We start from the raw sequence: 13,689 nt of genomic DNA on the forward strand, positions 1-13,689 counted from the left end.
AAAACTCACTGCAGAATATACAAGCTAAGGGAAAATAGTTAAAGGAGAGAGACATAATAAAGTTAAGTGCACAGGCCATACCAACAAGATCCTTAATCCGAACCTCTCAAAAAGTCGATTTAAAACAACATGTTTCTTTCATTCTTTCCGTCCATAAAACGTCTTTGAAGGCAGTGTCTGTAGTGAAAGTATGTTTTTGCAGCTCATTCATAGAATAGAAGCATAGAAGGAGAAAGCAGTTTTACCAGATTCAGACTTCATTCTAGGAACATTTAGGAAAAGTCAAGCTGTAGACCTGGTGGACAAGGCATTGATAGTAAAAAGCAACATTTTCCTCGTCTGGTAAAGAGACACCAACCTACAGATTCATACACAATACAAAAGTGAGTGTGTGAACCAGCATTTGTTACAGCATGATATACAGAATCCAGTATAACAATTTCTGTGAAGTCAAGGGTCTCAAGCTCTAGTTTCAGGTTTTCAATAGCACAGAATTGCATATTTACATATAATCCAAGTGTGAATTTTAGCTGATATTGTCCAAAAGGAGCCTGGTTACAGGTGATGACTCTGAACTTCTCTAACTCACTCACCACTTTATCCACATGAGGGTTGCAGGGGGAGCTGGAGCCAATCCCAGCTGACATAGGGTGAAAGGTGGGGTGCACCCTGGACAGGTCGCCTGTCAATCAAACAACAAACAACCATCACATTAACATGTGATTAAGAGCGTCCAAATGAAGTACCCGGGGAAAACACACGTGCACACAGGGAAAACATGCAAACTCCACACAAACTCCTTGTTGTTGTAAGGCAACAGTGCTAGCCACTACGCAGCCATGTGGCCTACCTCTGAACTTCAGTTTTGAGGCTTCAAAATGGGTGTTCAGGTTCTCATGGCGACATATTCTGTCACCCTCTTTTCATGGTACATTACAGCTCAGTAGAGGCTGTACACTGCCTTTAAAGTGCTTTTAAAACCACACCATACCCCCACCCCCCCTCCCCAACACATTTTTTGTCATCACTGAAGTTAAAGGGCAGGGTTGTGAAGCAAACCAGATAAAGCTTCTGTGTGAAATAAATCTGCAGGCCCCATTTTGTGGATCTAGGCCAAAAGCTAAGAGAATTGAGGACAAAGGCGCTCCTGTGTTAGGATTAACTCTTTGTTTCCGTTCTGCGTCTGTTTTTTCTTTCTCTTAGTTTCGATACAAGACCAGGGTGTACAAACAGACCAATCTGGATGAGAAGCAGCTGGCCAAACTGCACACAAAGGTTTGAAGATAATATTCATGATATGATGTTAGATGCATTTATGTATGCATAGTTTTCATTCACACATTCACATGTGAGGTTGACTGTACTGACTGTAATGTACAGTACATGATACTGTACTTGTACAGTGTTTTTTTTCCCCCTTATTTCTCAGGTTCAGTTTGTCTGCAATAAAGCAGCACTCTTCTCTCCTCACATGTAGGCCAGCCTGAAGAAATTCATGGATTACATCCAAACCAGTGCTGTGGACAAGATGGTCAAGTTCTTAGACAAGGGCCTCGATCCAAACTTTCAGGACAGTGACACCGGTGGTAAGACATGCAGCAGAGCCCGAGACAATGCTAACTTTGTGTCGCGTTATCGGATTTTACTCAATTACTCAGAACGTGGTAGATCAAACCACCATACAAAAATAAAAACGCTGGGGTTTAAACCCAGGAGAAAAACAAGCCACCACACATGTGGAACTTGAAATAAACAAACGGAAACAAATTATCTGGGTCGACAGACCCTGACCCATATAGTACACGCACTGACTCTCCATTGGTTTATTGAGCTGTCCTGTTTCCCGATGGTGCCATGTCAGACAAGAGTGACACTGCACCAAACATACAGTGTAAATGTGTATTTGAGACTCCGCTCCTCTGCTGTGCAAACTCGACCTTTATACTCCCCGCAATCCACAAAACCCTCCCTCCCTCCCGCTCCATGTTTTGCCCTCAGCTCAGCAGCATGTTGGCCTTACACTCTCTGTCACTTTGTCAGGGATCTCAGCCAGTGCTGTGCTCATTATTGGTGGCTTTTCTCAGATTCCGTTGATGCCGAGGGGGCCACAGCAGATGGTTCGGTTACAGTTTGGGGTGTTCTGTTCTGTGTCACTGCAGACACTCTGGGAGCAAAGTGTCAAAACATAAACACAGCTTGTCATCATGGGAGTGAAGCACACGTTTAGCACGAAGCGGTTAGCGCACAGACCTACTACTTTCTAATTGCTGTCATTGAGCCACTGGATCTGACTGAAGCCTTTTTGTCTTATCTGGAACTGGAACGATGTGATGGAACAATGTTACTGAATCAGTAGCAATGGGATTTGTAGATTAGTAAATCTATGTCCAGCTGTGATGCATTCAATGACTTCTGGAGAATTAAAAATCTTTGTTTTCATTTTTTTTAGTTACTTAGTTTGTTTAGGTCACAGGTATTCACAAATAAATGCAGGCACATTTGTGTTGTCATATTAAGCACACATTCTTACAAATGAAATAGCAGCATTCTGCACCAAGGAAATAGACTGAAAAGGTGTCTTAAAGCTTATTGTGCCTCTACCCTAGGTACTTATGTTACCTGTCAGCATGTGATTTATAAAACAAATACCCTTATAATCAAAACAAGAAAATACATTTATTTATTAGTCAGAATTTCAAGTTCAAAAAGTGACATCATTTTAATTAATCTGTGCAGCTGGAACACAGATCCACACCCTTAACTGATATACAGTTTTTCTTGATTTTTAAAAAAACATTTTTTTTTTTCCTCTGAGCTAATTTGAAATCCTTAACATTTCATGGTTCAGCCTCTAATATGTGATTCTGATTTGTTCAGATAAAAGATAAAATAACTGCTTTCACGTAAACTTCATAGGTAACTCTGGCAAATGTTAATATTTTTAAGAACAGCAGCACAAACATTTCCTTTTTAATGTAAAACTTTAACTTCTAACAGATTATTTTACAAAATCCTGCACTTGATACCAAACTATCTCTCTTTTTAAACCTATAATGATTGATGTGGAGGTTTCAGTACAGACCAACCACTTATTATTTATATATCTGTACAATATTATTATTATTTTATTGACGCATTCTGCGTTTCTCTAGAAAACCATACGAGGAGCAGACTATCCAGCTGTGACTGTGAAATGATGTTACGATGATGCCACTGTGTTTCTGTTTGCTCACGTCCTCCAGAGACTCCTCTCTCCCTGGCGGTACAGTGTGAACCAGGCGGAGGTGAGTCCATCCGGGTCCTCGTGGAGGGAGGGGCTCACATTGACTTCCGCGCCAAAGACGGACTCACGCCGCTACACAAAGCTGTTCGAGGCCACCGCCATACGGCCCTGCTGGTAAACATTCACACGTTTTACCATTGTTCCTTTAATCTCACCATCACAAGTCACTGAGATTAACAAGCAGCCAACACCAGAGTGTGTGAGATGGATATGAGCCATGGATGGAGCTGATTGAGTATTATTGTCATTTGTGTGGTAACACAGTCAATAGACTCTCTCACTCAACAATCCACACACAGGTTTCTTTGGATTATATCCATTCTTAAAAGGTTGAATGTGTAAATATTAGTGGCATCCAATGGTGAGACTGCAGATCGTAACAAACTCCAGACTCCTCCACTCCTCCCCCTCTTTTTCCGCACATGTCAGGGAACTACACACTACAACACTTAGGGAACTGTGGCCTTCACATACCAGAATGGATGTCGTTCATCTTCTCTGTTTGTGTAGTAAACCTCCGCATCTCCGCGTCTTTGTCTAGACGGGCTGCTGTAGAAATATGGCACAAGATATTCTGTGATGCACGGCACCTTGACATAAACATTTTGAAATTTTTGCACAAACCATAGATACTTATAGGCAATATATCCTTTTCTGCTAGTAAATCCGTTACAGATTAGACCTTTAATTAAAGGAGAGAACCAGCTGCTTATATTACATTTCTGATGTAGGAAAACATTTGTTTCTCTCCTGTTTTTTTGGCTCATTGAATTTTAATTTATTCATTAAATTTACCAAATAAAACTAAGACCATCATCTTTGAGACCCACATGCACCTGAGTCTGTACCGGCACTTGCAGGTCCTGCTGTCTCTGAGTGCGTCTCCAGACTACAAGGACCGGCGAGGGCTGACACCGCTATACCACACTGTGCTGACAGGGGGCGACACCTCCTGCTGCGAAACACTGCTGTATCACCACGCCAAGCTGGGCATCAGGGACGAGAATGGCTGGGACGAGACGCATCAGGTGTGTGTGCGTGTTTGTGTCCATTTGTTTATCTCTATTATTGTTTTACATAGATAAGTAGGTATAATATATACGGTGCTTTGACCCATTAATGTGTTGCCATTTTCATTTCTATAACATAGGCAACATTGAATATTTACAGTATGTCACTGCTCAGCACAGGCTTTTGAAAGGTCACACATTTTTAATTTTAATCTCCACTGGATCTTTAATTCTTATTTCACCCACATGTATCATGCAACGTGCATAACATTTACCATTTTAAATTTTAAGAAGCTATAATGAGGCATAACCTGTAACAAAGAGAGCAGATTATATGAGAAGAGCCTTCATAAAAAGAGCCACCACGGAGATGAAAACAGAGAGCAGGAGATCAAGCGCCTCCTAGTTTGCTTCAAACAAACCTTTTAATATGAACGCGCAGCAGTAAGAAATGAAACACTGGGTCACCACGAGTAGTTATTTGAAAAAGATTCATAAAAATGTCTTTTAATCATTTTTTGGGCTGAAGGATGAAGTTGGTCCATGGGCCAGGTCCATCTTTTTATGCCATAGATTGTCATCATCAGGATTTTTGTCATGTTTTGTGTTAAATTAAGTAACAGATTAACTCCATCTACTCTCTATACATTTAATTAAACCCAAAAGCAAGACATTTAGGTAAAATGTTTGAAAATGAGTTGTCATTATGGAAGTTAAAGGAACAGATGCAGGATTTCCTGCCTCTGTTTTTTGTTTTTGTTTGTAGTTTCTGCTGTTTGTATTTCACAAGAGTGTGTGTATCCGTAGTCGTTTGTAATGTACCAGTGTACATCTGTGTTCCAGTGTCTGCTTATGTCAAACCACTCATGCCATGAAACACTGCATCTCTCATCCTTTCATCCACTCATCCTGCAGCTGTGACGTGGAGTGGTGAGTCCGGGAGGAAGAACAACAATAATAAAGGTATCAGTCATCTCATCTCAGACACACTTCATCCACCTCTTTCTGTTCATCTCTCCTTTCATTCATCGTTTCTCGTCATACTCTTGGTGTGCGTTTGGTGGTGTTTAAAACTGATTTTGATTCACCAAACCACATGTTTTATATAACTACTGTACCCTACTATATATAAAAAATTATATCCTCTTGCCTGAGGCCCTGAAGTGAAAAAGCCACTGATTTGAACTCAAGAGATTTTCTTTATTTTCTAACAGACACTGATGTAATCAGCTCAGCCCACTTAGGTGAACACTGTACTGTCCTCTGATGCTTTTATTTCCTTACACCAAGACGTTTATTATCACACTATTATGACCCAGCTTGACAGAGAAAAACAACATAAAACCAAATGTTTCTTGAAGATGCTTTTTAGAGCTAAATACAACAAAAAGAGGACTCTAACTATCTCACCGCAGCAGTCAACAATGGAAACAATGAACTAAACCAGTGTTTTGACACAAATGACAGTTTTTAAATGTAGTCACAGACTTCAGAGTTGGTTTGACAATTAACTTGTTCATAATCTGAGGAAACTAGTGACAGATTGACACATCAGAACAGGGAGTGGGATCTGATAGATGAGCATCACATTCAGCGTTTTGTGCATTTGGATGCAGCAGAGAATGTAGCACAAGAACCTCACACACAATGATTGAGGTCACTTGTTCAGCTCTTGACCTGGATGAAATGTCAGGTGTGTTTATGGATGATCTCCGTGTAGATCATCCAGTCAGTCAGAAATGAGCATATAATGTGGCCATGACATTCAGTGTAATTAGATTAAAAGAATTAAGAAAAAAAGAAACCTTCATCTGCACATATGTTAATAAAAATGACTGGACAACTGTCAAATCAAATAAAAAGAGAAAATTAGAACATTGAAGTATTGTTCCAGAGTTTGAGTTTATAAAGAAAAGATAATGAAACAGTTTACGTTACAATTAGTCATGTCAGGATCAGTGTTGAATCTTAGAGTCTGTCTTATCTCACAGCTGGGTCTTGATTGTCCCTCCTGCACAAAACATAAATCCCTTTGTTTGAGTAGTGCACAAATGCATTGGACTTATATTAAGGTTTTAAAATATGTATTAAGTCACACATTTCCTTGACTCCAGTGAAATGCGTAAACATCCAGTGTGTGATGCTGCAAAATGTTCCTGTGTGTCTCCATATTATAAAAACGATTCTAACCATGATGATCATAATGTCATTATTTCGCCTCACTTGTGTCGTCTCTGTTTTACTGTCTCCGATCATCAGGCTTGTCAGAACGGCAACTCGCAGCATCTGGAGCACCTCCTTTTCTATGGGGCGGACTCTTCCTCCCAGAATGCCTCTGGAAACACTGCCTTGCACATCTGTGCTCTATACAACAAGGTATACACAAGAGATGAGATTTTGCTGTAGAACATGTTACAACATACAGAATAAAGAGGTTTAAAGCCTATCAAAGCCATGTGTAAATACACCAGCAGCTCCAACCTCTTCACCTACGTATTTCCAAATGTTCACACACTGTAACACTGTGGCACAGAGGCACCATACTCTTTAAAGCCAAATGATAAATGACATGTCTGCCCTAAGAAGAAAACAATGTACATTACTGTAATAATGGTGTCTGTTGCAGGAAAGCTGTGCACGAATTCTGCTCTACAGGGGAGCAAATAAAGACACAAAGAATAACAGTGGGCAGACCCCGTTCCAGGTAATGGTTGTGTTCCTGACTGAGTAATTACGTGTGTCGGTGGACGCATGCTTTAGTGTTTTATTAAGTTAATGTTTCAGAAAGAGCCAGGGCCTGATTTCACTTTAAACCATTACTGTGCTGCTATGCACACGCAAGTCCCAGGTGGCACGAGCGCTTGTGACCCCTTAATCTGTATTATCTCTGTTAGTGCAGAAGAAGCCAGCTGAGACCGTCCTGTTCGTGTGTGTGTTCGTGTGTGTGTGTGTGCGAGAGAGAGTGAATGTGTCTTTTAAAGAGAGAGCGAGAAAACAAGAGAGCAACAGGAAGAAAACATTGTGCACTGACCTGCATAATAAAAGCATTTGTGCAGAAATGGAAAAAATGTTAAATATGTTACATTATTTTCCTTTTTAAAGAAAACTGGACATCTCTTCGGCTTTGACTCCGACTTTCCATAATGAGTGCAAATCTCTTCTATATAATATAAATAGGGCTGAAACAATTCCTTGATTACCAAATGAATTGTCTACTATTACGACAATCGATTAATCTGTGTTTTATAAAGAATTAAAACAGATTTTCTGATTTAAATGGGAATATTTTCATATGACAAAGAAATCATTTAAACTGAATAATTTTGATTTGTGGACAAAACAAGACATTTGAGAACATCATCGTTTCCAGGTTTGAAAAACATTTTCTGACATTTTATGGACCAAACGGTCATCAGATTAATCGATTATGAAAATAATTGTTAGTTGCAGCTCTAAATTAAATAACATACTGAAGAAAGAATATAAACAGGCTACAGTCATATTCTTCATCTTCATCTTCATCTTTTTACATTTAGTGTATTCATTTGCTATGTAATTGTAGAAAAAGAAAGTGAATATGTGTGTTTTTTTTGTCAGGTGGCTGTCATGTCCGGCCATTTTGAGCTGGGAGAAATTATTAAAAACCACAGAGATACAGATGTGGGTAAGTCGTCATGGTCTGTTTGACACTCCGTTATGTTCCAGTTGAGTTAACCGAGCTATAAAAAAGAAGACACACATGTTAAGTTTGGATAACATTATAAAGAAATATGATGAGAGCATTCACAGTGCTGTGGAAAAATAACACTGTCTCTCTCTGTCTCATCCCACCTTTGCCTTCAAGTTCCCTTTGTGGAGTCTCCAAAATATGCTCCTCAGAGGCGAGAGAGCACCCGCACCCTGACGATACCCCACCCGCATCCCTTCCTGCGGGCCAACAGCGACAGCAGCATGAATCTGCCAGACTGGATGGCAGTGCCCAACGCCCCGGGGACCAACATCGTCTCTGTGCAGGTGTGTCCATGTTTGTGGGTCCATTATCTCATTAGACTTTGTACTTCTGAATGAAGACCTACAGGCAGACTTGTATAAAGTACCTGAAAGGGATACTTGAGTAAAAGTTCTAAAGTATAAGACATTTACTGTACTTTAGTATCAAAAGTTTTCTGATTAGTAAGTAAGGAAGTTGTGATGAGATACGATGGCCACCTTTTAAAGTCCATACTAAGCAAAGCACATTGAGATTGTTATTCATATACAACAACTTCCTTACTTACTACTAATAAGCAATAATTCTGAGGTTATTGAGGGAAAGCTCTTAGTTAATGGCTTACTGGTTGTATAATAAGTCCATGCAGAATAAGTCATTAATAAGTACTTAATAATGACTCATTAAGAGCCAATATATTACTAATTTGAATGCTAATAAGCAACTAATTAATGGTGAATATGTGTTCCCTAATCAAAAGTGTTACCCAATTTTATTTATTAAACATGAAACACTGCAACACTGCTTGTTTCTTGCTTTTTCACTAAATATTGTAGTCACAGGCTTCTTTTTGGTCTTATTTATATCTTATCATGGTGACTGTGACACGAACTTCATCACTTGAGTAAATGCAGTTTATTGTATTAATCATGTTTAATGCACGTTGTTTTCTCACACAATCAGACGGGTATAAATGTTAATCAAAGGCGATGATGACATGGCCACTGGGAAGAAGAGACAGTTCACATGTCTTGATCACAGTTTTAAATTTGAAGTGCTTTATCACAGTTCAAAGTTCTCCTTCATTCTTATCCTTATTCCTTTATCCTCACTCTTGCACACTTAGATTTATAACCTTTAAGACGGTAAAATATGAATATCTGTAACTCTGTTTCTCTCTCAGGGCTATAAACATACTGGCACCCTGCGAAGCGCCAGCAGTCCCAGAGGAGCGAGGACGCGTTCCCCGTCCCGGGGGAGAATTGGAGACAAGGAGGACCGGAGCAGGCAGAGTCGGAGACAGGGGTGAGTGGTGGAGGCTGCAGGTGCTGCCCGACGATGATGATGATGATGTGTTGAATAGTTATAATGACAATATTCTATGTGTACAGGTCTTTAAATATGATTTAAAGTCAAGAGCTGTAAAAATGGTTCAGTGTTTGGTGTTTGAATGTTTTTCAGCTCATTTTATTCTGTTAAACCTGGTTTTAGGTTAGCCATGTTTGTGTTAAAGTAGAAACTTTACTGAAATGTAAAGAATTTTACTACAGTTTCATGAGACTTTCTTTGTCTATGAGGAGTCACAAAATATTCCCTAGTGGTTAAAAAAAGAAGAAGTATAATTTACAGGCACTTGACTACTTCCATGTACTTTAATTTTTATGCCACTTTATATATCTGACAGTTATGTTGTGTTGCCTCATCACTTTGCAGATCATTTTACAAGCATTTGATCAGTTAATAAAATATAATACATAATATCGACTTCTCCACCTAATCATGTATGAAGTAAGTTCAATGTAGCTTCACCTCAACCGGTGAATTATGAGTAATACAGTAGATGAATGTAGTTTGAAGGAGCCTTTTATTTTGTTATCATGTTTCCTATTCATGTTATATTGTCTTCTTGACCTCTTGGCTCCTCCCACCCAGGCCCGCCCCCACCAGCACCACCATACAAACAGCTGGGCAGCGCAGACGCCTCTACAGCGCCGTCCCAGGACGAAGCTTTGTAGCTACTCGAGCCCACTCGGCACAAGGAGAGCGAGAGATCAGCTTCAATAAAGGAGACAGGGTCAAAGGTGAAATTATGACGTGTTTCAATATCACAATAATCTGTGTAGGTGTACTACTGTTTGGCTGCATAAAACTGCATTTTGTCTTTTATGTGAGTTACAAATTAGCTATAAGTATCCTCTGTAAAGGGATTGTGTAAATTAAATGAATGGCCACATGACACAGCCAGACGGTTTTGACAACTACACACTTTACACACACAAATTATTTCTTATCGCATAATATATTAACTGTTAACTGCATGGGGTTTGACAGTTTCACAGGTGAGAAATACTTTAAAATTAAGTGGGGAAAAAGTGGAAAATATCAAGTTACCATTCCACACCCCATTGATGTTTTATTCCTCCTCACCTGACTAAAGTAAATCACTGTATTTAAGATGTGGTAACAGCTTCTCTACAGGTTACGTGAGCATGTGGCTGATGACAGTGGCCAGATTCAGTCTTTTGGGACACATTCAGACCAGAAAACCACATCAGAAAATCTGATTTTTAAAAAAGCATGATATGGAAAGTTGTTAGTAAAAAAAGCTTGAAACTAAAACATACACATGGAAGAAGAGAAATGTTTGGATAATCCACTTTGTTGCGGAGTTGAACAGATGGTGATTATGGTAAATAATTTCACCCGTAACAGACATGAAAGTCACAAGTATGAAATGAGTGCATTTCCCCAAATGACTGCTTTAATCAGATCAACAGTATTCTTGTGTCAAGTGTGTTTACATGGCGTCAGATCAGTGTCCAGTCCTGTCTTCAAATGTCATTTCCTATAATGAATGTAAGGTCTCTATATATGTCTGTATTCAATGTCTGCAGGTATGAATATGTGTGTGTTTGTGAGTGAGTCTAAGGTGTCGCCAGGTATGTATGTCTTGGTGAGTATGTAGGAGGTTTGCATGTCAGTGTGTGTGTGTCTGCATTATTTATTCTCCGTCTGTGTATAATGTTATTGTCCTTTTTGGTGTATTCATTTAACTGTTGTACGTCTGTCTGAGTGAGTGAGTGAGTGTGTGTGTTTGTGTGTATCTTGGCGTGTGCGTTTGCTTTTTTCCCCCTGACATGCTTGTCTCTCCACTCCCCTCTAGTGTTGAGTGTTGGTGAGGGCGGCTACTGGGAGGGGACGGTCAGAGGTCGCACAGGCTGGTTCCCCTCCGACTGTGTGGAGGAAGTGATGCATCGGAGCCAAGACGCGCGATCAGGTGATCACCACCATCCTTACACACACACACACACACACAGGTTTGCTCAGCTATTCCCGTTAGGATACTACATTCATTTGGACAGCCTTAACAAAGCCTTATCCCTTACCCTGACCATAACCACAATTCAAATCTTAACCCTAAATTCCTCAGTTCCTCAGAAATGAGGTTCTGCCTCATTAGTACCAGGATTTGGTGACGACTACTAGTCCTGACAAAGTCACAGTTTATACCTGACACAGGTCCTCAAGGGGTAACAACTATAAATACACACACAGACACTGGTTTCCAGGACTTCAGATGACATTGCATTGACTTACATTGATTTCCTGGAGACTTACTCTAACTTTAGCCTTAATTACTACTGGCTAAATCCGATCCTTAACCTAACTTTAAAACATGTCTTGAACATGTCTTAAAATGTAGTAATTTACATTATGAGGAATTGATTTTTGTCCCCATAAGGCAGTATGCTGAGTTTTTATATACACTTCTGTAGTATTCATTATAGCTATAGTACTGTACACAAGTCTTATATTTGTTGTTTAAGCAACACTATAATGACCATACATTATAATCATATCTCTATCACATTATACTTAAAAATACTGTAAACATGTATGCAGTTTTAATGTAACAAACAAACACACAGCTTCTACAGGTTAAATTGTCAAGTATTTAGTGTGACTTATTCTTACACTTGAATAAAAGCACAACCCTGACTCTCTTAAAACTGGAGTGAAACCCTAATTAATGTTGCTGGTAAAACCTGTGTTTGTTTCTACTATTTCATGTTGAAAGATATCTGCTGTGAAAAAGGTCTATTCAAGACCTGAGCATTAATACACATGTATGAGTTAAACTCATTGACAGCTTGTATATAAGAATATAAGACCAAGGTTCACATCCTCCCAATCCAAATGCCGGTCATCACAGTGTTTGACAAACATAAAAACAGCAAAGCTTGTGGAGACGTTTGCACAGAACTGTATGTTGCAGTTCCTGTGATCAAAGATGATGGGTTTACACCAGACGTGTCCAAAGTCCGGCCCGATCAGATTTTATACAGCCTGCAGCTGTGGTTCAGCCTTATAATGTATTATTTATGGTCAGGGATGGACTGGGACGTAAAATCCCTGGAATTTTGGCATTTTTCTACATATGATCACACACACACACACACATACACACACATTTTAAACACCATTAGCTCAGCTGGTCAGGAGTTGCACCCTGGGTTTGCAGCATCCCAGCAGTGACAAACAGATGCATGTATTCACCAACTGCAAAACTGTTATCAAACAGTGCATTTATTGTATTAAACATTTGAATAAGGTTAACCTATAGCTGTTGGTGTCATGTACCTGTTATATATATTATATTACTGTCATCTGATTCCAGATGTGAAAGAAAGGCAGATTTGGGTTTTTTTTGTTTAGTTTTTTCCATTCCTTTACTCCCTGTATGGCTTAGATTTAGTTACATTGCCATTTAACAATTATAATTGTGACAATGAAAATAAGGTTATTATAAAACAGTGCAGTGTATGTAACTTTTATTGTTAAACAAAATGTCTGAAGGGACCACTGGCCCCTGGGAATCTTCAAATTATCAAATTTTGCCCCCTTAAAAAAACGTTTGGACACCCCTGGTTTACACTGACAGTAGTGAGGTTTATGAATTTCACTGAATTCTAGTACCATTGTGCTGATGCTGCTGTGATATATATACATATATATTTATATATTTTTTTCAGAGAGCCGTGGGGAACGAGCAAAAAGGCTGTTTCGCCATTACACAGTGGGATCCTATGACAGTTTCGATGCTCCCAGGTAAGAGCCTTTTCTCTGCTGTAATCCAGCACCAGTTTGATCCAAAGACACAGTATGTGGTGTGAACATGGTCTGAGAGTAATTGCCGCTGCTTGCTCACATGTCAGTTGGCACGGTTCATTCAGGGTAAGGTGACACCAGACCAGACTGATCCCAAAGAGGTGTTTGTGGTGAACACCAAGACCTTGTTGAGCACTTTGTCATCATTGCTTCACCTGCAGTGTTAATGGAGGAAATGATGGGGTTTCCGTACTTTGCCTGGTAGTGTGCATAGACTGTGTCTTGCAGTTTTGAAAATGAGGAAGTAGCAGTTAGCCACCAGGGGGCGACTCTGCTGGTTGCAAAAGAAACTCCATTTGAAGGGATGTCTGTGAGTAAGTAAACAGTTTTCAACAGAACGTGATGTCAATTTTGCAAATTAGATGATAACGTATGGCACATACGGTATGGTAGCGTAACTCATCTCACAGAATTCAATGTAACAACCTCTTCTACAAGCACTCTTGCCTTTGCAGCAAGAAGACCCGGGTTCACGACACAAGTTTGCATGTTCTCCTCGTGTCTGCGTGGGTTTGCTC

General features: G+C 39.7%; 1 protein-coding gene across 1 annotated transcript in view; it reads left to right on the forward strand.

Annotated features, from left to right (window-relative positions):
• Window positions 1-13,689, forward strand: part of shank1 (SH3 and multiple ankyrin repeat domains 1) — a 70,121-nt gene that overhangs the window by 32,685 nt on the left and 23,747 nt on the right. Inside the window, exons 4-15 of the mRNA XM_058652928.1 lie at window positions 1,204-1,275; window positions 1,478-1,586; window positions 3,243-3,397; window positions 4,144-4,311; window positions 6,553-6,669; window positions 6,920-6,997; window positions 7,891-7,957; window positions 8,138-8,307; window positions 9,186-9,307; window positions 9,935-10,083; window positions 11,166-11,279; window positions 13,036-13,111. Coding sequence (XP_058508911.1) covers window positions 1,204-1,275; window positions 1,478-1,586; window positions 3,243-3,397; window positions 4,144-4,311; window positions 6,553-6,669; window positions 6,920-6,997; window positions 7,891-7,957; window positions 8,138-8,307; window positions 9,186-9,307; window positions 9,935-10,083; window positions 11,166-11,279; window positions 13,036-13,111 — 1,397 coding nt within the window. The remainder of the gene's footprint in view (window positions 1-1,203; window positions 1,276-1,477; window positions 1,587-3,242; window positions 3,398-4,143; window positions 4,312-6,552; window positions 6,670-6,919; window positions 6,998-7,890; window positions 7,958-8,137; window positions 8,308-9,185; window positions 9,308-9,934; window positions 10,084-11,165; window positions 11,280-13,035; window positions 13,112-13,689) is intronic.

The sequence above is a fragment of the Solea solea genome, chromosome 16 (assembly GCF_958295425.1).
Source record: "Solea solea chromosome 16, fSolSol10.1, whole genome shotgun sequence".
Taxonomy (NCBI): Eukaryota; Metazoa; Chordata; class Actinopteri; order Pleuronectiformes; family Soleidae; genus Solea; species Solea solea.